At 35.1% G+C, this 24,855-nt stretch overlaps 1 protein-coding gene across 1 annotated transcript in view; it reads left to right on the forward strand.

The window, feature by feature from the left end:
- The window catches only part of UCHL5 (ubiquitin C-terminal hydrolase L5), a 20,486-nt gene extending 3,353 nt beyond the window's left edge, over positions 1–17,133 (forward strand). The window contains exons 3-11 of the mRNA XM_009285342.1: positions 513–618; positions 8,578–8,703; positions 8,790–8,851; positions 8,929–9,059; positions 10,689–10,752; positions 11,859–11,961; positions 12,424–12,537; positions 14,506–14,604; positions 16,519–17,133. Of these exons, the coding sequence (XP_009283617.1) occupies positions 513–618; positions 8,578–8,703; positions 8,790–8,851; positions 8,929–9,059; positions 10,689–10,752; positions 11,859–11,961; positions 12,424–12,537; positions 14,506–14,604; positions 16,519–16,563 (850 nt within the window). The 3' untranslated portion in view covers positions 16,564–17,133. The remainder of the gene's footprint in view (positions 1–512; positions 619–8,577; positions 8,704–8,789; positions 8,852–8,928; positions 9,060–10,688; positions 10,753–11,858; positions 11,962–12,423; positions 12,538–14,505; positions 14,605–16,518) is intronic.
- Positions 17,134–24,855: the final 7,722 nt, after the last annotated feature.

The following is a 24,855-nucleotide window of genomic DNA, read 5'->3' on the forward strand; positions in this document are numbered from 1 at the left end:
GAGCATGGGAAGCTGAAAAGTCCTTGACTAGTGTAAGCACTACCTAGCAACAACTAAAACGTCCGTGTGTTATCAACATTGTTCTCACCCTAAATGCAAAACACAGCACTGTACCAGCTACTAGGAAGGAAATTAACTCTATCCCTGCCGAAACCAGGACAATATGATTGACAACCGTTTTGATAACTTTTTATCACTAACAAATTCAGATGAGTATTGTGCAACTGGAAGAGTTACAGTAACTCGGAAAACTAGTCCTGACTTGCAAAAATTACTGACTAAATGCTAATTCAGGTTGGGATTGTTTAGCATATACGGAAAGAAGCCTGAAGTATGTTCTGCCTAATTAAAAGACCACATCTGAAAATTTCAGTGCAAGTTCCCTATGTTTAGAAAGAAATAATTAACAGAATTATTGTACCAGCATACAGTTAAAGTATAGTAGAGATTTCTGGCTTTGATATTTTTCATCAGTACAGGTGATGTTTTTTCTTATCAATTTTATTTTTTAGGCCAGTACATGGGCTGATTTTCCTCTTCAAGTGGCAGCCTGGAGAGGAACCAGCAGGTTCTGTTGTTCAAGATTCCAGACTGGATACAATATTTTTTGCTAAACAGGTACAGCAAGTTCAGTATTTTTCTTAGATATGTCATGAAACATAGCTTTTAATACTGAAAAATAAACTATCTTTTTGTTAATATGTACACAAAAATTAACATTTTACAAGGTGAAATAACTTTAATAAATTCTGTGAGAGTAGGAACTATGTATTAAAAGATGATTAACAAAGCAAATCATGTTGTTCTGTCAAGTCAGACAAAAATATCATCAGGTATGGAAGAGTAAAGCTCTTATTTATTTGTCAATCCTCGCCTATAAGAGTAAGTAACTTTTCTGTGCATTAAAGAATTACTTGGTAAATGTTCTCAGCAGAACGAGTAAATTATTTTTCTGAAACCACTTTCAACAAATTCTAGGAAGAAATGTTTGTTTTGGTCCAGTTTTTATTTCTTGTGTTTCTCAAATGCTCTGCAGCCAGGGCAGTATAACTCTAGGATAATACTTTCCTTTAAGAGTCTGCAGACCATTTTGGCATGAAAGTTTTAAGTATTTAAATCAGAAAGGTGAGTTTAAATTAGAAATTACAGGAAAAATTGTTTTTGCTAATGTAATCCATTGTGTTTCATTAAATACTGAGTAGTACTGAAATTTTTTGTTAGCTTTGACAGGCTGCTGTGTGTATTGTTTGCAAGCATGAAAAGCAAGAGAAAGTAATCGGAATGAAAGTAGGGAGTATTTAATAAATGTTTTTAGCTCTTTTTCAAGACCTGCTTCTCAAACAGTGATAAACGTAACAGTCCAAACAAAAAGTGTAACCCTACATGTGTTAATTACAAAGCATTCATATCGAAGGGCAAATTATTAGGCTTTCTATGAAGACTGACACACAGACTGGTTGTCCCCCTCCCGCCAAAGCAGAAGTGTTTGGTATGTAAATTTCAGGATATAAAGAAGTCTCCACACACTTCTAGCTAAAAGTATAGAAATACGGAAAACAACGGAAACATTAGGTGTATCTATAGCTCCTCTGGCTACTCTGTACATGTGCTTCTGTTGTGCAGATAATCATCTTTAATCTCTTTCTTTTATAATCGCCTTGCTGTTCATGTTATTGTGGATGACTTTATGGTCATTTTTAATACTGTTTTCTTCATTTTTTCCCTGCTGCAGCTCTTGAGTTCTGCCAAGCAGTGTCCACCATTCTTACGATACAATGATCAGCAGTAGTTTGCCAAATGTCTTTATAGGTTGATAGGTCTGATAGACACTGGTTTAGGTTGTGATTTCTACCTAATCAAACATACTGTTAGTGATCAATAGGCTGTGGCTACAGAATAGCCTTGATGCAAAGAACCTCAGGGAAAGTCCCTGATACAACTCTCAAAGGGTAGTTACATGGCAGGAGGAAATTTCTCTGGTATGAATCTAGAGAGGTTTTTTTAAGATGAAGGCAGATTTACCCTCATTCAAGGGATTTCATCTTTGTTTCTTGTAAGTAGATGAGGTTCTCCCAGAATTGCTATTCTTGTGGATGCTGAAAAGTTTCAAAGCATTTGTCTGCTTGCTCCGCTTCTTTTGCTTTTTTTTTTTCCCCTCTCCGCTTCCCTTTTTGAAGCCTGTTACTGTATTTAAAAGCAAGTAGCTAAGAGGAGCTTTGTTGAGTTTTAAGTTGGGATTGCAGAATGTACAGCAGAAAATTTGGATAATGTTAGACTTGCTATCAAAAGCAGAAATTTAAAGGCTAACAATGAAGACTCTTCTTTATTTTGTAGCTTTCTTTGAAGCATTCATCTTTTACTGTTTTCTGAAGCCTGAAACCTCTTTGTGGAGGTGTAGGAACTTTCTAATCTTCCCCCTCCTTCACCTGCTGCCTTTAGGGAGGGTATGCCGGAGTGACTCTAAGAATTCATTAATTTCAGCATGGAAAGTAATTTCTAGAAGTGTTCACTATTTTAAAATAGTAGTACCTAGTTATGCCACTTGATGGCATGGAATATATGTTTCAAAAGTAACTTGCAAAGAGTTTAAAATTAGAGTATCTTTTTCATGTTTTGGTATTGTCTGTTAGTCAAGTGCAGTGGCTTACCAAAATCAAAACATTTTTTGTAGACATATATATGCTTGTGTTTCATGTCAGTTCAGTTTTGCCTGGACTGAGGTATTGTGACTAAACAACTAGTGAAATAGTCACAAAGAAATTAAAAGTCAACAGATAAATGAAAGAAACTGGTTTTGATATTTTGGGGGGATTTGTAATACTAGTTTAGCTCTGGTGACTTTTCACGTTGGAGGAAGTTAGCCTTAGAGATCTAACTTGACAAGCTATGTTTTGAGGACTGATAATGTTTTCTCAAGCAAGTGGCTGATCTGATGATTTGCTGATGATGAGAGCAGGATGTCTTGGTCCTCCCAACCTGTCTCCTTTTGACTTCATGGTTCTGTTCCTCTCTTGCAATGGCTCAGCTTCTCATTGAACTTCCATGAGCCAGTGCAGCTCATCAGCCAGCAGTTTTCTGTAGATTCTCTGTGCATATTTTCTGGGCTGGTCTCCTGCCACATTATGAGATGTATTTGTTCAGTGAGTCTGTACAGGCTAAAGCTGGTGAAAGGTAAGTGAGAGAGAACAGGAGCTTCTTTATAGTAGTGCTGAGGTTATTGCATTTCTTGAAGCCGCAGTCTGTGAATCCTTCTGAGTCACCCAGGAGCACAAGGGACAACAAGTGTTAATATTAAATATTTCTATTGTAAAACAACAACTCCTCCCAGCTATCGTGCAACTGGGCTCATGTGCCTTTTTATTTTCTCTATGCAGGTTTTAAGTCCAATTTTACAGTGGCCTTGAGGATGGGGTTTTGTTATCTTTCAAGAATCTTTTTCAGATGTCAAGACTTTTTTTTTTTTCTTAATTACAAAAGTGATGAGTAAAATAACTATATGTTCATTTCTAGGCTCGAGCCCCAGAACAAATAGATTTGTTTTCTGGGTTAGCAAAATTTTTATCACATTTAAGATTATTGGTCCGTTGATCTATATCTTAAAAACTGACATGACACTGGAGCCCTAAAAAATCTCAAGAAGTCTTTGGCTCTCTTTCCTTTCCCGTACATTTTCTTCTTTTAAATGTTACCATCGGAAGAGATCTAGAGAAGTTTTAAAGGGTCATTCTGAATCCTGTATGAGCAAGACTAAGTAACTGTTAATATGTAACAACAATTTAGTATGGGAAAGAAATGATGCTATTACAGCGTGGCTCCATTTCTGTTCAATTTTAATTAAATGTTCCATCTTAAAAATTGTTTCATTTGGGGGGGGGGGGGAAGTAGTTAGATGTAAAAGGCTACAGCTCTCAAACTGTGTCAAGCAAAACATCTTTAAAATTGCATTAGGAAACGCAGTTTTGATAAGAAGCTTGTGCGTGCTCACATTTTACTCATATCCACTTTCATAGCGATGTAGTTGAATTCCAAATGACAACTAGATCTTGTTCAAAGTTAAATCACGAGTATGCTGGGGGAGTTGAATTTTAAAGTCTGTCTAATATGCATGCATATTAAAGGATTTTTTTTTTAACGGTCACTTTTATGTGCATTCATGTTAAATTTGGCCTCCCTGTTATGCCTAGGTATGATTTGGTCCTCTATTTGAGGCCACAGAACTCTGGATGATCTTACATACCCTTTGAGCTAGGATACCTAGGCACAATGAGGTGAGTTAAGGATACAATTTCAGCCTTAACTCTGAATTTCCTGATTTCTGTGTTGCTTAAGTAGGCCCTTGCTGTTATTTTTATATACAGTGGCTACACGATTGTACCACTCAATGTGTTCAGCTGTCTTCAACACTGTTTTGAATAGCTGTATTCTGTGCTGATCACTGCAGAAGTGGAAGCGTCTCTTGACAAGAAAGAATGCCATTGTTTCAGACTTGTGTACTAAAATTTTTTAGTTTAATAACCTCTTCAGGTTTTATTACTGAAGTATTGGTATCATGCCTTTGTTTTGTGCCATGTATTTATTTTATGCTGCATTGTGATGATAAACATTACAATTGTGATAATAAAACATTAACTTCATTAATTTGGAATAAAATCTATATACCTTCAGAAGGAGGATCTTCTAAATGATACTGTTAATAACAAAACATTGGTCTTTAGTTATCTTTGTGCCGCTAATGGAAGCACATTATATGTATTTTTTTAACATTTCCAATACTTCACTTGATTTCAAACTCAAAATGTTTGACATTTTCAGGTTTGGTAACATTAAGAATGACCAGATATCCGTGTTAAAGCCAGACTTGGGATAACAGATAACTTCCAAGAAGTAAAATAAACTTGCAACACATCTAATCAAAATCAGAAAGAGATTTTCAGTAATTGAATATAACTCTAGAAAGATTATATCTTTATTCCAAAGGAATAAAAATAAATAAATAAAATTAGATAGGGTTTTTAAACAAGAATAAATTTCAGAACTTTGTCCTAATGCTGAATTTTCCACATTGAGCTTTGTAAAGCCAACTGCTTTGTAACATCAGGATGCTTAGTAACTGAACCCCAGAGATTTGCTGGTTATACTACCAATTGCAGCACAGGGTTGTCCACAGCTTTTTTAAAAACAAAATAGGTAATCCATCAGGTAGAGGATGTGAGTCAAGAACTTAAAGTGCTTCAGCCTTAAGCTGATCCAGAAACTCGGATTGGATCCTTAGGGAAAGGTGCATGCTTATGAAGTTACGCATCTTAATTGAAGAGTGTGCCAGAGTGGCCTATTCAAGTGGTTCCTTTGTTTGTTTTAAGCTAAGCTCCACTTGGTGATACGGCAATCTTCTCAGGTTTTTTTGAGATCATCTCACTAATGTGCATATATATCTGTATATATATTATTATTATTTTCTTTCAAATGTTATTAAATACACCTTGTAGCTTTGCTAGCAAAATCTTTCAAATATGGGTATCTGCTTTAAGTTGGAGTCCTGAATATTGATCAATCAAATATCTCACTAGGACTTCCTGGACAAAAATACACAGGCAAATGTTGGGATTTCTGGACAAATGCAGAAAATCCTCTTAAGTTTCCTCAAGTCAAAATAAAAATCTTTCTGGGACAACCTGCATATATTGTCATGCTATCTAAATGCAGAAAATGTTTTCTGCCAGCACTGAGACACCTTAAGTAAGAAATACATTGGAAATTAGGGTAGATGGGTATCCTGACCAATTTCTCAAAGGACTCGCTAGCTTGTGTGTATAGCAGTGCTGGACTGGCTGTGTGCATTGATAGGATGCTGTGCCTGTGTGACAAATAAACGTTGCACTCATCTACGTTTGTTACTGCAATCACCTCCTCTTCACTCTGTGCTCTTCACTCTGCCCATGAACTACCACTAACTAGGTACCTCCTTCTTCCATTTTGGTAGTTCTCTCATGTCATCTAGATCCAGCAACACACTGTCCTTTTATGTGTATCACCTGCACTTGCTTCTATTCCTCAGCTACAAGACTAGTCTTGCTGCCTTTTCCTTACCTCCTGCCTCTCACTTGCTGAAGAAAATTTGTAGTTCTGTAATGTATTTCCATTTCAACAGTGGGGGGCCACTGGTCTAAGATCTGAATCTGTTGCATATTGTTTTCTAGCAGTAAGACGAGATTGTTTAGCTTGGTCCTTATATACTTAACAGACTCCTCTCATGCTGTAGTTGGAATACAGAAATATATTTATGCTGAAAGGCAAATATGCGATGAGACCACTAATTCCCTGCTGAGTTTAATGTTTCCTCCTATTTTTGCTGTTGTTTAAAGCTCCTGTATCCAGCTGGTCCAACACAGTTTCTGTGTTGATCTTGCCTGTAGGCACAAAATCTCACTTAATGTCCCCTCCCTTTTTTGAAGCCATTATTGGGTTAGCGGTCTGCCAGAGCAACTGAATATTCCGTCTTGATTTTTTTTCAGTAAAAATAGTTACCACTTAGTGCTGTCTCTTCCTATAACGTCCTGTATTAGTTACCATTTAACAAGTGCAGTTTGCTGTAGTGACCCTCCCTTCATTGTAATAGCACTGTTCTAATAGTTCTTCGCCACAGGTGTCTCTACCTTCTTTCTCCTTTCTCTATCAGCTTAATTATGTTTGTAACTGCTGCTTCAGGTTAGCCCACTCTAATCCGTTTAGCATCTTCTTGCTTTCATCCTAGTACTACTTTTACAACTGTCTCTAGTCATATATTCTCTAGTCATATCTCAGAGAATCTTTAGTTCTTGGTTCCTTCTGTTACAGTATTAATTCTTTCAAATTATGTCATTCTAGTATGTGGCTTTTAATTTTTCTGCTGCTGTTCATTATTTCACTGCCCTTGATGGATTTTCCTTCTATGTCCTTTATTTTGTAATTGTGTGAACCCTACCCTTTAGCTTGTGTACCTGCAGTTTGTTTAATGAGTTTCAGTTGCTGCAATCTGTTCTGCGTGTGTAGTTGACTCCCTTGATTACCATTTAAGTCAACTAGATTGTATTTTTCTTAAATTAAGAAGTGCTTTATTATTTCTTTATCATCTGCACTATACAGACATAATCTGAACAGAGAACACCCTGAAGTTTAGAAAATGAATATATGATGTGGCTTATAGTATTAACATAGTAGGTTTTCCTTTGTTAGGGACTAGCTTTGATTGTAAAACAGGTTGGTTGTTTTTTCTCTTTTTTTCTTTCTTTCTCCTTTCTTGTTGGAAGTGGTTTCGCATTCACAGCCCTGAACTAATTTTCATTTTTTTTAATACAAAATCAACATCCTCTTTCCCAGTCCGAAGGTTGAAGTAGCATTTTCAATTGCAAAATAGTCTCATAGACTGAAGATACATTATTTTTCCCAGCCTATAGCTGAGAAAAAAATGCTAATATGAAGTCTTTCTTGTATTATGTTGATTACTGTGCTTTTAATTAAATCTTAGATTATATTTAATAATCCTTGTATTCTCTCTCTTTCAATAATGTAGTTTGGGTATTACTAAGCAACATTAAAGACATGGCTGTAGTATCAAGGGGTTTGTTCATATTTTCTAAAAACGGAATATTTAATGCTTAAGTCTAAGGAACAGTGTCACACAAACTAGTAACTTAAATGCTAGGTTGAAAAGGATAGGTATATTGTAAATTAAGAAACAACTGAAAAATCTAGAATTTCATATGGCTTACTATTCAGCAAACGGTCTTTTAAAAAATCTTTACAACTTGGAACACCTTTAAATTTTTTTAGTTTATCCCTAGGATATTTGAAATTTTCTGTCCAACACAACCTTTTTATAAAAATTCTAGGTTCCGTAATGTGCTTTATTGCCCCAAATTAATATCTTTTTGAGCTCCTACTCCTGGTAGGAATTCTGATTATTTAAAGGACATTCTTTTTGGGAAAGTTGACTTTTTTTTAAGACCATAGATACAATAACATAATTTGGGCAGCTTGCTTTGAATAGTACTGTATTTGTTTTTCCACTGAGATCAGAGGGTTCCTGTATTTCTTCTATGTCCTTTATTAATCACTTTAGGGAGGTGGTAAGGCAGTAGAATGACAGAGTTTCTAAGTAGAGGTGTGAAATATCAGTTTTATCAATGAATTGTATATGACAGCCATCCAGCGCTCATTTTATTAGTCTCCTACAGCAAAGGCTTTTCTGTGGCTACTCACACTAGATTTGCTGCCTGTTTTAGAGTGAAGATCTAATGTGAATCAGCATAGAAAGTGTGTTTGTAATGAAAAATGTTGCCCAGCTTAAATTAAATTTTTATCACCAGTACTGAACAAATTCTCAACACTTTTTTTCTAGGTAATTAATAATGCTTGTGCTACTCAAGCCATAGTAAGTGTGCTATTAAATTGTGCTCATCAAGATATCCATCTAGGAGAGACGTTGTCAGAACTAATGTGAATCAGCATAGAAAGTGTGTTTGTAATGAAAAATGTTGCCCAGCTTAAATTAAATTTTTATCACCAGTACTGAACAAATTCTCAACACTTTTTTTCTAGGTAATTAATAATGCTTGTGCTACTCAAGCCATAGTAAGTGTGCTATTAAATTGTGCTCATCAAGATATCCATCTAGGAGAGACGTTGTCAGAATTTAAAGAATTTTCACAAAGTTTTGATGCTGCGGTAAGTGCCTACTATTTTCTGTATTTTAAGTATTATGGTGTTATATCTACGTTGGCTTACGATTTAATTTTGTTACTTACTTTCAGATGAAAGGTTTGGCACTAAGCAACTCAGAAGTTATCCGGCAGGTTCACAACAGTTTTGCCAGGTAACACATGTTTTAAATCTAGGCAAAATTCAAGCAAATTCTTTTTCATCTCAGATTTTTTAAAATTTTCTTTGCAGACAACAGATGTTTGAATTTGATGCAAAATCTTCAGCAAAAGAGGAAGATGCATTTCACTTTGTAAGCTATGTTCCTGTTAATGGACGGCTATATGAACTAGATGGCTTAAGGGAAGGACCAATTGATTTAGGTAATATTTTATATTTTTTCTGAACATCCTTCATTTTAACAACAGCTTATGGCAACAAATTGGTTGTATGTTATAGGATCAAACCAAGATATTTATTAAAATAAAGCATATCTTTAAAGTTTTCTTAATGCGCTATTCAGGCTCGTACTTCTTTGCAGCCATTGATACTGTTTTATTTTTGTTGGTCTGAAAATGCAGTTTTCTTCCTGCTTCCTCCACATTTCTGATTATCTCTCCTTTCATTCAGTAATCAAATGAACAGGCCATGCAATCCAGCGGGCTTCCAATACCTTAATAGTTTTGTTGCCAGAGAGAAGTTTATATAACCCACTTCTTGTGGATGTTTACTCTCCTTACCTGAGGAAATATGTTGTTGTTCTGAGCTGTCTCTAACAAAACCTGGTAAAACTATGTAATCTCTTTGCTTTCCTTACTGATAGCATGCAATTCGTTTTGTTAATATTTTTCCCCATGTTTTCCTTTTTGTGGTATTGTCACCCAAGACAATTCCCATGTCATGTTTTCAAAGCTGCCTTTTTTTTTTTCCGGGTTGATTATAATCTGTCCATTTATTTTATCGTTTGTTTCTTCTGTGGGAGCATGTATACAGCTGACTCCATACACTTCTTATACATTATGTGGCTGGTGTTTACACACTGCCCTCTTGCTTCTTAGGTAGCAAATATTTCCCAATACCTTAAAAAAGAATAGCTACTTTTAGCATAGTTCTACGCTCTGTTAAGACTTGTTCCTGTTTTGTCTTGTAATTTTTCTTAACTTGCGATATGTGTGCCGTCTTGTGTCTTGAAAAGCTCTACAGTGGCTATCATGTGTCTGCACTTTCTTTTGAGTCTGATATAATCTCAGTATGTTCCACACTCCCTTTCCAGAGTGTTTTCCCAATTTTCTTGACAGTTGTATTTATTTTTAAGCTGAGTAATGGCTTGCTGCTAAATCTCATCTTTAGTCTGGCTAGAGAGTCTATACAGTCTGCAGACCTACCAGTAGCATAACTTCTATGGTCACAAGATCATGTGTCTTTTCATTTGCTTTAAGGTCTTGAAATTGTTAATGAGGCATTATCAACTTAAGAAATCACCTTTAGTTATTCTCTCATTTATCTTAAAATCAAGTTATCTATCATAAATCCTTTTATATCCTTTTATATTTTTTTCTGTGTCTGACTGTTTAACATTGTATTGCATCTACATAGTATTAACTCTATTTTGTCTAAATGGAGCAGCTGTAACTATCCGTACTTATTTCTTTTGCTGTCTACTTTTATGTTGTCATACCAACTGATTTCTTTTGTGTCATAAAAATCTTACATAACCTTCCTCCCCCCCCCCGCCTTGTTTCTTGTTATCAACAAAATAAATGTTAGATGCTTATGCCCTTAAAATTTAGGTTTGCTCCATTGCTTTGGCCAGTACATTATCTAAATATTGGTATTAAAAAATGTGTCTTCCACCTCCTAAAAAAATCACCTGAGTAATAGGAGATTGCAGTTGCCAAGGAAAAACTTGTTACATACTCTGAAGTTGCTGCATAAGCCTGAATTATACAAGTCTTGAATTTGCAATAAATTTTGCAAAGAAGATCAATTTTTTCTCTGTGTGCTTTTTCTAGGTGCATGCAATCAAGATGACTGGATAAGTGCTGTACGGCCTGTCATAGAGAAACGTATACAAAAGTAAATGGTTATGATGCTTTTAAAATACAGCACCTTATATATGTTTAAAAAATCGTTATTCTTAATTTCGTTCAATTAAAGGCTTTCAACTGAATTTCTAAGGAATGACGCTTATGCATCATTTTTATGTGCATATCACTGTGACTTCAGAACCTGTTGCCCAACATGAGCCAAATGTGACGATAGATAAGTCTCAAATACACTGTGTTCCTGTATGATTAATCAAAGTAGGTACCTGTGTAGTGCAGAGAGATCCTGCTAGTACTCTAAAAAAGGAAGAGCAAGATGATTAACTCTGTTAGACAGCTGTGGGTCTTTGTGAGAGAAAACTGAGTGCCATTACCATGGATAAAGTTTGTGTGTGCGCTTATAATTAAAAATACCAGATAATAACTATATCCATACAGCTGGTATTTACAGAGGACAAGTTTTCCTTAGGTATGTGGCTTGTTTTAGAAATTTAAACTAGAAAAACATACTGCAGAAGTTTTCCTACTTCTTAGCTGTGACCCCAAGCTGCAGCCCCAAACGTGTTAGAAATAAAGTTGATTTTATGCCATTTTTAGAAAATAATTTTCAAAGTCTTTTACTTGAAGACTTTTTTTTTTATAAACAAAACATTACCACCAAGTCGCATTTGGAGAATTTAAACTCTGAAAGGCCTGCTACTCCAGTTGTTGAATGTACTTTTCACATTGTATGAAGAAGTCTCCAACGTTTTCTAACAAGTAACAGTAATGAGAAAGTAAAAACTGTTGCATGCAGCAGTCTTGTGCAAGTTTTGTTGTCAACTATATCATGTTTTGTTTTCTTTTTTGGACAGTTTCAATATTTATTTTTTGTGACCACAGATGGGTACAGTAATATCTCGGGAGAGGAGGTTATTAGGAGTTACATATTGGATAGTGCTCATCTGAGGTCTGATTTTATTTTGTGGCAAGATTGGATCTGTAGCACAACTTAATTTAATAGGTTCATTTAGATTTTTTTCCACAAAATGCGTTCCCTTATAATGAAATTGTGGAGGAGGTTTTTGAGTTGTCATGTTAATCATTAATTTTTGAAAGTGTTTTTTGTTTTGTTTGGGTTTTTTCATCCTCATTTAGATACAGTGAAGGTGAGATAAGGTTTAACTTGATGGCTATTGTATCTGACAGGAAGATGATATATGAGCAGAGGATTGCAGAATTACAGCAGCAACTTGCAGAGGTAGGCCATGGTATTTAAGTTACTGGACTAGTTCTCTGAGAATAGTTCTGTCTCTTCGCTTTATTATTCATCTCCTTGCTCCAAATGGAGTATCACTAAAAAAAGCAGGGAAGGATTGCTATTACATATCTGTCCAGCACAGTGCAGTGCTGTGTGGATGCACTGATTCAGCTCTGGTTAGTTCTGAGTGAGTTAATTTGAGCACTCGGTACAGTATGACCATGTCATTGTGGTGCTCTGTCTTGACTAATGTGCTGTGGTAGTGAAACTATTCTTTTCCTAGTACTGAGCTAATCTGCTTATAACTAACTGTGGAAATTCCTTGAATGTTCCTGTAACTGTGAGCAAAACTGAATCTTTCTGTGATATAAATACTCTTAAGACAAGACTTATTTTAATTTAAAAAAAAAATAAATAAAATGCAGTAACATCATCCATTTAACTTTTTCTGTTTTGTGGAAGGAGGAGCCTATGGATACAGATCAAAGTAGTAATATGTTAAGTTCTATACAATCAGAAGTTGCAAAATACCAGATGTTAATTGAAGAAGAGAACCAAAAATTAAAAAGATATAAGGTAAGTAGCCTTTGCTTTTCTGATTAAACTCTTGGGAAAGTTGTAAGAAAAAGCCAGGTTTTATATCTATGGGAGGCTGTTGCAGTTAATCTAAAGGAATTGGATGGGTACTAAAAACAATGTTATGTAAATCATGTTGCATTCCTGAATTTACAGGTTAATTATCAGTTTGCTTCCTTTTAGCATAAGGCTTACAAGTGAGTTTGTAATGGTCTTTGTAGCTCCCTTTGTTTTGCCACTTCTTTGTATCTTTCTCACTTTAAAATACTTTTTAAGCACAGGGAGTTCTACAACTCCTACCAAGAAATTGCTCTACGTGTTCCAGAAGGCCGATCAGCCTTTTCTTGCTGGAGTTGCTAATTACACTACTATATGTAACAGTGGCCTCTTACTAAGTTAGGGTTTTTTGTTTGTTTTTACTAGAAGGACTTCGATGTGTTAGTAGTAACTCTTTTTTTCTACAGAGCGTTCATATAAGCTCTTCCAGCTCTCATTGTCAGTAATGAAGAATGTTGATGCATCAGTTGATAATGAAGGTTAATCGGGAGATTCTGTGAACTTCGTGTATAGATTCATTCTGTGTTTACATATACATCTTCTAATCTGACATATAGGTACTTGCATAGCTTTTAGTGAAGGAAGCTCTCCTAAGGTACTTGAATTGTTCTTTTGTTATAGTTCACCTGCTGCCTTTTCCTCTGCAGGAAGAAGTGAAGACACAATTGGCATGTTCTGCATTTTCCTAAATAAGTACTTTATGCGTGTGCACGGAAAGCATATCATTCTTTGACATGATGTGGTATTAATGAAAATGAGATATGGGAAAGTTTCTCTGAGATCATCACTTGCAACTTTTTTTGATAATTCCCTAATACTTTTAAAGGAATCTTTTGAGGGGTGGGAAAAGGCTGGGTAACCAAATTTTTGTTTTCCTTTTTTTAATCCCTTAACCTATTTGGGGGGGGGGGGGTGTATAGAAAGCGGCTAGATTAAAAATAAGTTTTAAAATAAAAGTTGTATATATCAAAGGATAAAGAAATGAAAGGAATGTTTTCACTAGATTTCTTTCTTTTTTAGTGGAAAAAACACAAAATGTTTTCACTAGTTTCTAGAAAGTACAGACCAAGACTTCAATAATTCTAATGATAATTTCAGATATATTTCTACAGTACATTTGTTAAGTTGTAAAGTGTCATTGTTATCTGCCTCTAAAGCAGTGTCACTGCATTCTGTTCCGCAGCATCAGGATGCAACTCAAGAAACTATAAAAAAAAAAAAACCAAAACCACCCCAAACAAAAAACAAAGCATGTGTTTTACCAAGCATGAGAGTAAGCAAACAAATGAAATTGGGGGGCAAAAAACCTTGAAGTTCCTAATTGTATGTGGAAATATTTTGGAAACTGCTTAAAAGTCCACTTTTTTTTTTTTATGTTGGGGTATCTACTTGGGGTCTATGGACATCATTCCTCTCAGTTGACAAACCAAACAATCTCCTACCTTTCTGAAGGACTGAACTACTGTAGAAGCTGCGAAGTGTTTAGTATAACAAAAATAGTTATGTTTTTGCATTACAGAAATGCTTAAGTCTTCAGCCTAGGCTGAGGCCACAACTACGCAAGGGACTGTAAAAATACATAGGTCAAACTGCAATTTAAGTTGAGGAAAAAAAAAGTGACCAGATGACAGTACTTGTCAGTGTTACAGCAGTGGCTAAACCATATAACCTACTTAATCATTGAGGGTATTTTGGCTAGTATGACAAAAGACCGTAAAGAGAATTTGTGCCTTTCATCCAGCATATACTTTCTCACCATGTGCTCAGAATTTTATTGGTTTGACTTTATTTTTAGCTGGCTGAAATTTAAGAAAGAACTCCAGCTCTTGGTGGGGGGGACAACGATGGGGATGGGAAAAATCCCTGTTTACCCATATAATAATTCTGTTAATGCTTTTAATTTATTTTTAGATCGAAAATATTAGAAGAAAACATAACTACCTGCCTTTTATCATGGAATTATTAAAGACTCTAGCAGAGCACCAACAGTTAATACCATTAGTAGAAAAAGTGAGTATTTCCTAGCTGACTTCTAAGAAACAGTATATTACTATAATTCGTCATACCCTCTACTTAAAATTAAAAAATGCATTCAAATATCTTGGAAGCATAAATGGCATGGGTTGGCTTATTTAAACTGCTACATTCAGATATATTGCTAGTTTACCTGATAGTCCCTTGCAGTTCTCAAGAGGCACCATTCCAATGGAGACTGGAGATTGTAGAACTAACCAACTTTGCACTATTGTGCAAAGGCAAACTGTATCTCGCCTTTGATAACCTAAACAAATTTTTCTAATGGTTATATAGGAAGAGGCATCTAAAGGATCCCATTACAGGCCATAAGATGCTACAAAACAAGACACACGTGATTTGGGCTTTTCTACATGGGAAATTAAAAGTCCTATTAAAATTGTGATGTGTAGCTCCAGTTAGTGTGTGGTAGAGTTCCCCATACTATCTTGATATCCCTTTTTGAACTGAAGATTATTTAAATGTATACATAAACAATGTGTATGTACCAGATTGATCCCTTTTGCCAACCTGGACTCTTAATGCTCAGTTTTGTTGATTTATCTAGCTGTCAACACTAGATGGCAACCTTTGCACAGAGGTTCTGGTAATTCAGGTAGCTTGAAATTTGTTCTCTTCATTTTCTCTGTTCTTATACTGATTTACTGGCTCATTGTTTTCCCCTTTTTTAAGGTGTCTAGCTATTAACATTGATTTGCTGTAAAGGTTTGTATTAAGGCTTGTTTATTAAAGTGTGTCTGTCACTTTGGCAAGGTTATTAAACTGTATGGCTAGTCAAGTACTTGAATTGTAATAAGATCAGTGCTGGCTTGCATATCTACTCATGTGCCATAGACAGTGTCCCTAATTTTGAACTCACACTGAAAAAGGATCTCTATATTATTATAATGAAAAAAGAGCTAAATATTATTTAATGAGTACATTCTTTAGCTGAATTTACTTATGAGAGTATGTTTGCAGGCCAGTAGTTTGTAAGACAGTAACCTTGGGATTTGGTTTTTAATCTTTTCCTTCTTTGGGTAACTTTTAAGGTACCCGTGAGTTTTAATCCAGTTTCATGTTAATAAGAGTTATTTATAACACCATCAAGCTTCTTTTACAAGTAAATTTCCAGTGGACCTGAGTGGCTGGTGATAACAGATCTTCATTCGAAATCACTGAATTAGATCCAGTTCTGTTCAATAATAAGTGGTAACAAACAGCAGTCTGATTCAGAATGAACAGACGTTTTGACAGAAAGATGGCTAGTATTGCATCTGAATTGTCCCCTCTTCTTGCCTACTCTTTTTTTCACTAAATTCATAAGGAAGAAAATGCTAGTTCCCTGTCAGTTTGAACTATCTATCAATTGATACAAGTTATATGAGAATCTGTTTGCAGATATCTTGGTAGGAAGTCTAGTGGTTTTTTTTTTCCACTCTGCTCTTTTGAAAGATCTAAAAAACTAAGATCTTGGTTGCTTCAGACTTTTAATTTGTGATAATCGGTATATCTGAATGCAGTGTTTTCTTGTGACATAAAATGTTTTCATTAGGAAGAGTTATTCCTATGTTAAATGAAACGAATATGGAGGTATGAAAAATGAAGGTTAAATTATGTTTTAAAAATAGTGCTTTTTTTTCACCTCTTCTTTTCCCCTATGGAATTTACCTAATCTTATAGTTTCTTTCTTATATATTTAAACCTATACGTATTCTTAAAAGGCTTTATATATGAACCTAGTGAAACAGTAGTAGGATACTTCTGAAGGGTCTAAATTTACATTTAAAATGTCTCTTTCTACAGCATATCTTGTTGGATGTTCAAAAATGTAATGAGTAATCATTCAAAGGTTCAAGAAGATCTTGGTCTTATCAGAGCTTAACATCATCTCCCTTTTTTTTTTTCTAGGCGAAAGAAAAACAGAATGCCAAGAAAGTTCAGGAGGCCAAGTGAAGATGACTTTGCAAAATACATACAATTATGTGCTTCTGAAACTATTTTCATGACAACAAATAAACTTTTCATAAACTTTACATTTTGTCCAGCGCACGTTTGACAATTGTAACAGTTTGTCTTGTACTGTATGCACGGGTCTAATTTTCTTCCTTCCCCTGCATCTTGTGCATGTAGTACTGCTAAGTAATGTTTAGGTTCTCTTGGTCAAATTCAGTATTTAACAGTCTGTCTGATTTCCAAAAGCTTGGGAAGTGGACCTAAAAATGTGCAAGGCAAATGTACCCATTTTGTCCCACTTGAATATATGGTAATGATACAAATGCCAGAGTTTAAGTATAAGCATGAGCTTTCTTTGCTCATCCCTACTAACAATGATAATACTATCCAATTGTTCAGTGACATACCCCGTGTCTTTCTTTTTATGAAGTATGTGTCTAATTTTTTTACAAAATTGAAAAGTATGAATTTAGCTGTAGAAACATTTGCAAAGACCAATGTATAATCTCAAAAGATCTGCGTTGCTTTAGTAGAAAAGATAATAAATATTCCCATTTTTATTTTGGCAAACTTTCTTCTGTGGTATTTTATTATTGGATAAGATGATTAGGATATGTATTGGAGGTCATCAGCCTTGTGACTTTGATTATATGCGTTCTAAACTTGGGTTAGAAAGAAGGCACGTTATTGTTTTGGGGAGTTAATATTCTTGGATATAAGGTAGTACTGTTCTAGAGTATGTTAAATTTAAGTCTTTAAAACAATGCTTTTCAATTGACCTTGGGAGGCAATTAATATAAGAAAAAACACGTATGGAAGATTCTTGTTGATAACAACATTGTAATGGAAGATGCTTGAACTGTCTTCCATGGACCAAAGGGAATATCTGGGGAATGGAGCTCACGTCGTGTCCTACCTTCTTAGTGCTGCTCGTGTGTGAACTATGAATAGGCAAATTGGTTTGGTAAGGGTAGTAACAGGCCATTGTAACAACACATAATATTTGAATTAACTGAAACACTGTTAGTGTATAATGTGTATATAAATTCATTTAGAAAACTTCCAGTTTCTTCCTAAAAGACTCAGGCAAGAAATAGAAAGAAAAACAAGCAAAAGAACTTGGATTGTTTGGAAGACATTTAAAACCAGTAAAGGAAGTTTGGTTTGCTTACTTTGCCTGTAGGCAGGCATGCTTCATTGAACTGTGAGGTCCTTTGGTCTTGTAGGCTTATGTGATGAGAATATACTATATTTAGAGAATTTTTTGAAACCCTGATATGAAACAAATTCTGTTATCTGTTGGTGCTTTGTATATATTGCATATATATTGACAAGATAAAATTTTGGCCAAAGAAGTAAAACACGTACTGTGCTCTCCTACTGCTGAAAGGATCCACTTGCGTCATTGCTGTGGCTGGAAGGGTAAGATCTGTTTCGGAAAAGAACATGAGATCCCTGTCTGTGTTTGTACAAAATTGATCAAGTTGATGAGAACATAAACTATGTGAGAGTTCCCTCGTTTAGTAATTCACTGCAGCAGTATTGTTTAGGGGAAGGGAAAGACTCTCTAAGAGGCATTTCTGACCTTAAAATTATACTCTAAACTCCATTTCAACCTGTGGAAAAGATATGTCTGTCTCTTTAAGTGGTAGTCTGATGATTCCTGCTGCATCCTGACATTCTTGGAGAATTTTGATACTTTCCACAATAAAATTTTGCTATTCTGTAATAGGTGTCAACTTAAATTCTACTGAAGTCATTCCATTCTCTTTATTTGCATGCTTGGGCATGTTCAAGAGGAAAAGGAATTTTGCTAAAGCAGCAAATTATTTTTGCAGTTGTCAACAAATTTTAATAGTAATTTTTTTAGAAATTAGAATAATTTACATTGCAAGTAAACTTTCTGGATTTTTGGAATGAAAAAGAGAGGATGGATGTAAAGATCAAATTTTAAGAAAATTTGTTAGTCCAATGCGTGAGTGAAAAATTGTTTTTTTTTTAAAGAGTATTTAATGCAGAAGTAGAATAACTCAAGACTAGCATACTTTGTTATATTATAGAATCTTTTTTTTTTTCCTGATCAAAACCCGTGTGCTAATTTTTCACCACTTTCACCAAGTTTGTAAAACCATTTTTCATAATGTGTATCATGGTTTTAAAGGCAATTATTTCTAGGACAGCGTCACATGAATGTAAAGCTGTATATGATGTTGATGAATTACCAAATTAAAGGTGCCGAAAAAATCAAAATAGAGATTTGGGCCTTAATCCATCCTACAGTTTTAAGATACTGTATTTTGCTGTATATAGAACGGTGAAAGGTTTGTGTTCTGATTTTTCAAGGGCTACTGCTTTCTGCTGGTATAAACATACGGTGTGTTGTAGCTGTCAACTGAAATTTGGGTATAATGAGAATGAGCAGTAAGTTCAGCTTCTGTGAAGAATTCTGCCATACAGCTGCTGTTTCCTGTTGCCCAAAAGAGGTCAGCGTGTCTCCCATTTGCTAAAAGTTTGTTAACATAAAATCCCAATGTAAAACTTCAGTGTGCTCTCACAGCGTTTTTCTCTGGCTGCCAGTCTTAACATAGTACATAAAAATTTAAGAATCCTGCTGTAGCCTGGTCTCATCCTTCACAAGGCAACATTTTATATTTTGTACATGAATTATTTTAAAATATAAATTTGGTATACAGATACAAATTTAAAATACAAGTTTGCATGTTCAACAGTGTTTTGATTTACGAATGTCATAAGCATGTCAAAGACACATGAAAATGCAGTAGTCTGTTTTTTGGCTAAGTGAGAAGAAAGAAGACATTCCACTAGACTCATTAAGTGTTTGCTTCAGAGAAAAATATTTTTTTTCCCCAATGTATTACTCCAAATAAAATTTATTTCGGTCACAGAAAAGGCAGAGAGAATGAACTTTAGCAGAGCAAAGTATTCGAGGAAAGATTGGATCCAGATGGTTGTGGTACTGGTGACGCAGCCTTTTGCTCTGTGGAAGGAGACAGGGAGATGTTGAAAAATAAAACTTGGCAGGCATATACAAGGCCAGTGGTTTTGTATCCTTAGAATAGGTGTTTATACTTGTTTACATCTGTTCATGAAAATGACCTGTTATTGGCGGTTCTTCCATTTGAGTTGCAACATCTAAAACTTCTGCAGAAATAATTCTTTACTGTCTGTTTCATTTAGTAGTGCAAATGAGCTTATCTGGGTTTTCTTTAAAGTTTGTGACACCGCCTTTAATAAATGGGTATTGCAGGGAAAATGGTTAAGTTATCTGTACATATGCCTATCAGCTTCTTAAATGTCAGATCGAATAGCAGATTTATTTATTCTCATGATGCTGTAGAGGTAGAAAATGGAGGATATGAAGTCTATGGGTACTTTTGTACAATTTATCTGAATGTAATCAATAAAAACAGCGTCACTCCAGAAAGTGAAAGCTTAATGACTTTCATCTCTTAGAGATGAAAGGGAAATATGACTTAAGCCGAGTGTTATAATAGAGAAATTTTTATTTATCCATGAAAAGATAGAGGAAAATTATCCCCCCGGAAAATTATCCCCCCCCGGCCCCTGACACACATAAATACAAAGAGAGAACGGGGGGGGGGGGGGAATCACTTGGAGATTTCTAACTTGGAAAATTTCAACAAATCTTTAATGATATTTGGAGTTTGTCAGTTTCACTGACAAATTCAGATTTTTAAGCTACATTTTAAGTTAATGTTCATAAATCCTCTCTGTGCTTCCTCAAAACTGTTCCTGTAGGAAGCTATCCTTCTTTCCCTCCCACAACTTAGCTGCGTGCATGTTACCTTACTACCTTGCAGGGTACCATTGAAGGTCATTGATTAGTTAACAGTGGATTTATCCTTGAGTTTCCAGGATTAAAGTGCTAGAAGCCCTTGTCTTTGCAAGACTTTTGGTCCTAGTGACTTAGTTAAATCTGCAGTGTTAGTATACTCTTAAGAGTGAATGAGCAACGATAAAATAAGTTTTTAATTTATTTTAGTTGCAATAGTGGTGTACATTCCAAAGATCTGACCTTCGGGCAGTGAGGTTATGAAAGCTACATAAATGGAGACTAAAAGTAGAAAAATACGAAGGAAAGGGTGACTAGATAGTGTGTATTTATTTCAACCGTATGGGACTGAGCTAAGTAATTTTTTATCCCTAAGATTTGTAAGAGTATTTTTCTCTTAATATCTTCTGTTGGCTTTGGCAGTCTTGTCATAGCACTACATAAAACAGGTGATTATCAGCAAATGAAGGAGCTGTTTTAAATGATCTTACCTTGTAAGAAGTTTTGTACAACTGACAATGTGATGATAAATTCAAGTCAGTGTTTTACCTGCAGCCAGTAATGAACTCTTTAAGCGTAGTTGCATTTGTCATTGTTAAGGAAAGTTGTAAAAGTGTGTTACCTTGCATTTGTTACAGGCCAAGGAAAATATACATGAAAAACTATGTTAGCTCACGTTATTCATAATAGACTATGAACCTGAGCTTTTAAGAGCATTTACCATGGTTTGTGTAGTGCATCCAGAGAAACTGCAGACCTGTATTCATTTCCAGATGACTGGCTGAGAAGAAGCAGTTCTCAGCAGCACTGGTTGTGAACTTTGGGATATTCTCTCTTGTTCCCTGACCAAGTAATAGAATTACCACAAAAACTTCAAAATATCAAATCACCTATTGCTTTCAGGTGATATATATATATATAGTGTGTGTGTATATATATATATATATATACTCACTCGCCAGAAAACAAAAATCCTGTCTTTTTAGCCAGTGATAGAGGACTATTGGTGTGATGAATAACAATATTTACCTGTCCAAGACAGGGCATGTGTTAGTGTGCGTGTCATGTTTGTCAGACTTCAGGTGTGATCTTACAGCCTGGGCTGAGCTCTTTAGGTCCTTTATCCCAACATTGTATCAGTAAATCAAAGTTTCATGTTAACTCTTAAGTGGTTTCTGTGATTAGACCTGGTGAATGTAAAGAAATGAAATAATTCTTACACATCCCTTAAACTAGTCCTGTGATGGCTGAAATCTTTTCAGTTGATCATCCTGCAGCTTTCTTAAGTCATCTTACTACTGGATTTGAAGGGAAACAATTCTACATTCTAGGCATTTCCAAAGCCTTGTATGGTACCTACCTAACCAGGTAGGTACTAAACCTTTCACACTTCATCTTAAACTCAGTCATGTTGTATATTTCTATTGGTAAGTGGCTGATCAACCTCTTCGTAAGTTAAAGCCTGTTTTAATATGGCAGTGGTAGCATCCAACCTTATCGGATTTGTAAGGCAGCTATACAGAACCTTCTGGCTTCTGATGAACATCAAACACAGAATGTTTTAGTTGTCTTCAGAATTGGAAGTACTTCAATCCTGTCTTGAGAAAGCTGAAACTCTTCATTCTGTTACTCAGTGAAAATAGTGCTTGCTTAATCAGCCTGAAGAGCTTGAAGGCAAGGAGATCTCTGGAAGAATTAGAGTTGATGCTGAAACATATACTGTCAGACTGTTTTTGAATCTTGTGTATGAAGAAGTCCCTTCAAAATTAGTGGGTGTAAGTAGGATGGCTAAGCCGCATCAAGCTGACAATGAAGTTACTCCTAGAGTAAAATAAATGTGCCCAACAAAGAATACTTGTTGGAACCTTGATCCAATTCTTTATTTGTTTTCAACCTCAAAAGCATAATAGGAAAGTTCAGTGAAGAAGCGTCAAGTTTATAGCCTGTATTCACTAAATACCTTTGTGAAAGAACACTGGTGCTCCCACAAAAGCATTTTAACATGATTTACTACTCTAAGAAGCTGGATCCAGTGTAAATCCTTACAGAGTGCTCAGAAAAGTTTGAATAATTATAGCAACAAAAGTTTTATCAAAAGTGGAAATATGTTACAGAAACTAGTTTTTGTAGAGGAGGAGCAAAAAAGTTATTTATGTTAAAAAAAAAAAAAGTCAGTCAAAATTAGATTGTTAAAGATGTATGGGCTTGATCACTTTGTGCCTTGCTAGTGAAACTTCTTTCTCTTAAAGTTCATGCATTTCTGAGATGGGAACTATGCAGGATTATAAAATACAGATTTTCTCTGAGGTCCCTGAGCGTTCTCGTGAAATAAAATATAGAGAAATGCATGCTTAGGGAAGCAGCTATGGAGGAAATAGTTATGTTTATATGTTATAGTTCTCTTTTTTTATTTTTGGTGAACACCTGATAGGGATATTTAAATCGGTCATCTGTATGCAGTGGCATTTTTTTTTTTTTTTCATTTAATGTATTTTTATCCCTTAAGATCAAAAATAGCAACATAGCTCATAGTAAGCTCTGCTAGCATTCTCAGTCTTTTGTGTTCAAGAAATCTCTTATTTAGTGAAAGTGGTGACAATGCAGAGTTGTTCCCACAGAGTTACAATTACAAGGCTAAGTGAAATTGAGGTAGGTTTCTCTGTTATGTGTAATAGCCACAAATGTTGCAAAAAAACAGTTAAGCCATGGAGCCTTTTTGTCTGATCTGGATGATCTCACTTCCCTCTATTAATAAGATCTAATAGAGTTTGTTATATTGAAGGCACTTTGCAAGTCTAGTTAAATGTTTTGCCATGATAAGCAAGTATTTTCCATATTTTGTAGTTTGTTTATGCTTTAGTTACATCAATTGGAGATTATGTTAATATTTGACTTCTTTTTTTAACTATACACATTGCTAATTGCTAGGGTTACGTCTCTGACAATAACTAAGCAATCATCTGCAACTTTATCAGTATCTGATATTTACAGTTCAGTGAATGAAAAATAAAGTGTGCTTTTAAGCAAATATTTTTATTAATTTCTGCTAATGTTATTGATGGCAGTCTGGTACCAAGATAATTGCTGTATCCCAATTTAAACAAGAAAACATGAAATAACTGTAAGACATTTCTCATAAAAATAATTTCTGACTTGAACATCCAGCAGCACCTCTCATTTGAAACACTTTCTGCAAATGTGCGCACAAGTGTGTGTGTGAATTACCATTTCTTCACAGCAAATGCTGAAAAATGTTTTTTATAGTAACAAGTCAGATTTCCTTGTCCTTAATGGGCAATATTGTACTACGTAAGACCAAACAGTTTGTGGGTCAATGTTCCCTGTCAAGTCTATTAAGATATTATTAAGCTATTGTGCTTTTACAGTTGATGGAAAAGCAAAGAGTAAGTCTTGAAGAAATAAAATGTGTGCATAATTCTGCTGATAGTATTTAAAGTAACCTTCTGAACAGTCCGGACACATTTGACTTGACTCATTGTGGTTACTATGTGGTGTGCTTCAAAAAATAAAACAGCATCATGGCTTACGAATTTTGTTTCTCAATAGAAAAATTGTTTTCCGAGAGTGGAAGAGAATATTATGAGCTTTTTCTTGTACCACGTCTTTCTCATTCCACTTTTTATTTTTCTAGTAATGCTTTAGTCATTTCTCAATCACTTAGAAATCTACAGAGCATTTCAGGAATTTTTGCACTCAGTATTTACTTTGAAGTCTAAATATGGTAGTGCTAAGAGGTGATCTAAACATGACTACAGATTCCTAGATTACTGTTGAAAATGCAGTTTGGTTTTAAGGGGAAAAAGAAGAGACTTAAAAGTGAAGCTTCTTCAACTGCTTTAATTTATTTTTCCCCTGTTCCATCTTTTAAGTTGTCACTCTGACCTTCAGCTCCATATCCCCACTTGCATAATATGAGAGCAGGGATTTGCTGTCTAAAGTGATGAAGCGTCATCAGGTTTGTGTTTTTAGGAACTGTATATGTCTGTGAGTGATATTTATGTTATCAGAAAGGCTTAACTAGCCAAACACGCTGTGACTTTAATCCTGAAAAAGCTCTAGTGATGGAGGGAAAAGAGAAATGTGGGTGGTTATCACAGCGCTGGGGATGACGAAAGCATTTATGTTCATATATCTCATCTTTTAACTTGAAGCTGCTATGTGGGAAGAAGTGGTATCTTTATAGTGACTCCTGTCTTCCTCCAAACTATTGTTTTCTCTGTTCAGAGAATATTTATACTGTTGAAAGTTACCAGCATAAGATGATGTATCAGTTTTCCCTTTGACTTTTTTTTCCCCTCATGTAAACTCATTTCCGACTCTCTGGTAAAAAGTAAAAGGAGAGTGAGGGATGTGCTGAGTTTTCTGTATCTGTCTCACTGCCTTACCTGCTTGATTACATGAAGGAAAAAAATCATTAGAATTAAATGTTGATACATGGAAGTGAGACAGACATTACT

This window comes from Aptenodytes forsteri, unplaced genomic scaffold, assembly GCF_000699145.1.
Source record: "Aptenodytes forsteri isolate BGI_AS27 unplaced genomic scaffold, ASM69914v1 Scaffold104, whole genome shotgun sequence".
Lineage (NCBI taxonomy): Eukaryota > Metazoa > Chordata > Aves > Sphenisciformes > Spheniscidae > Aptenodytes > Aptenodytes forsteri.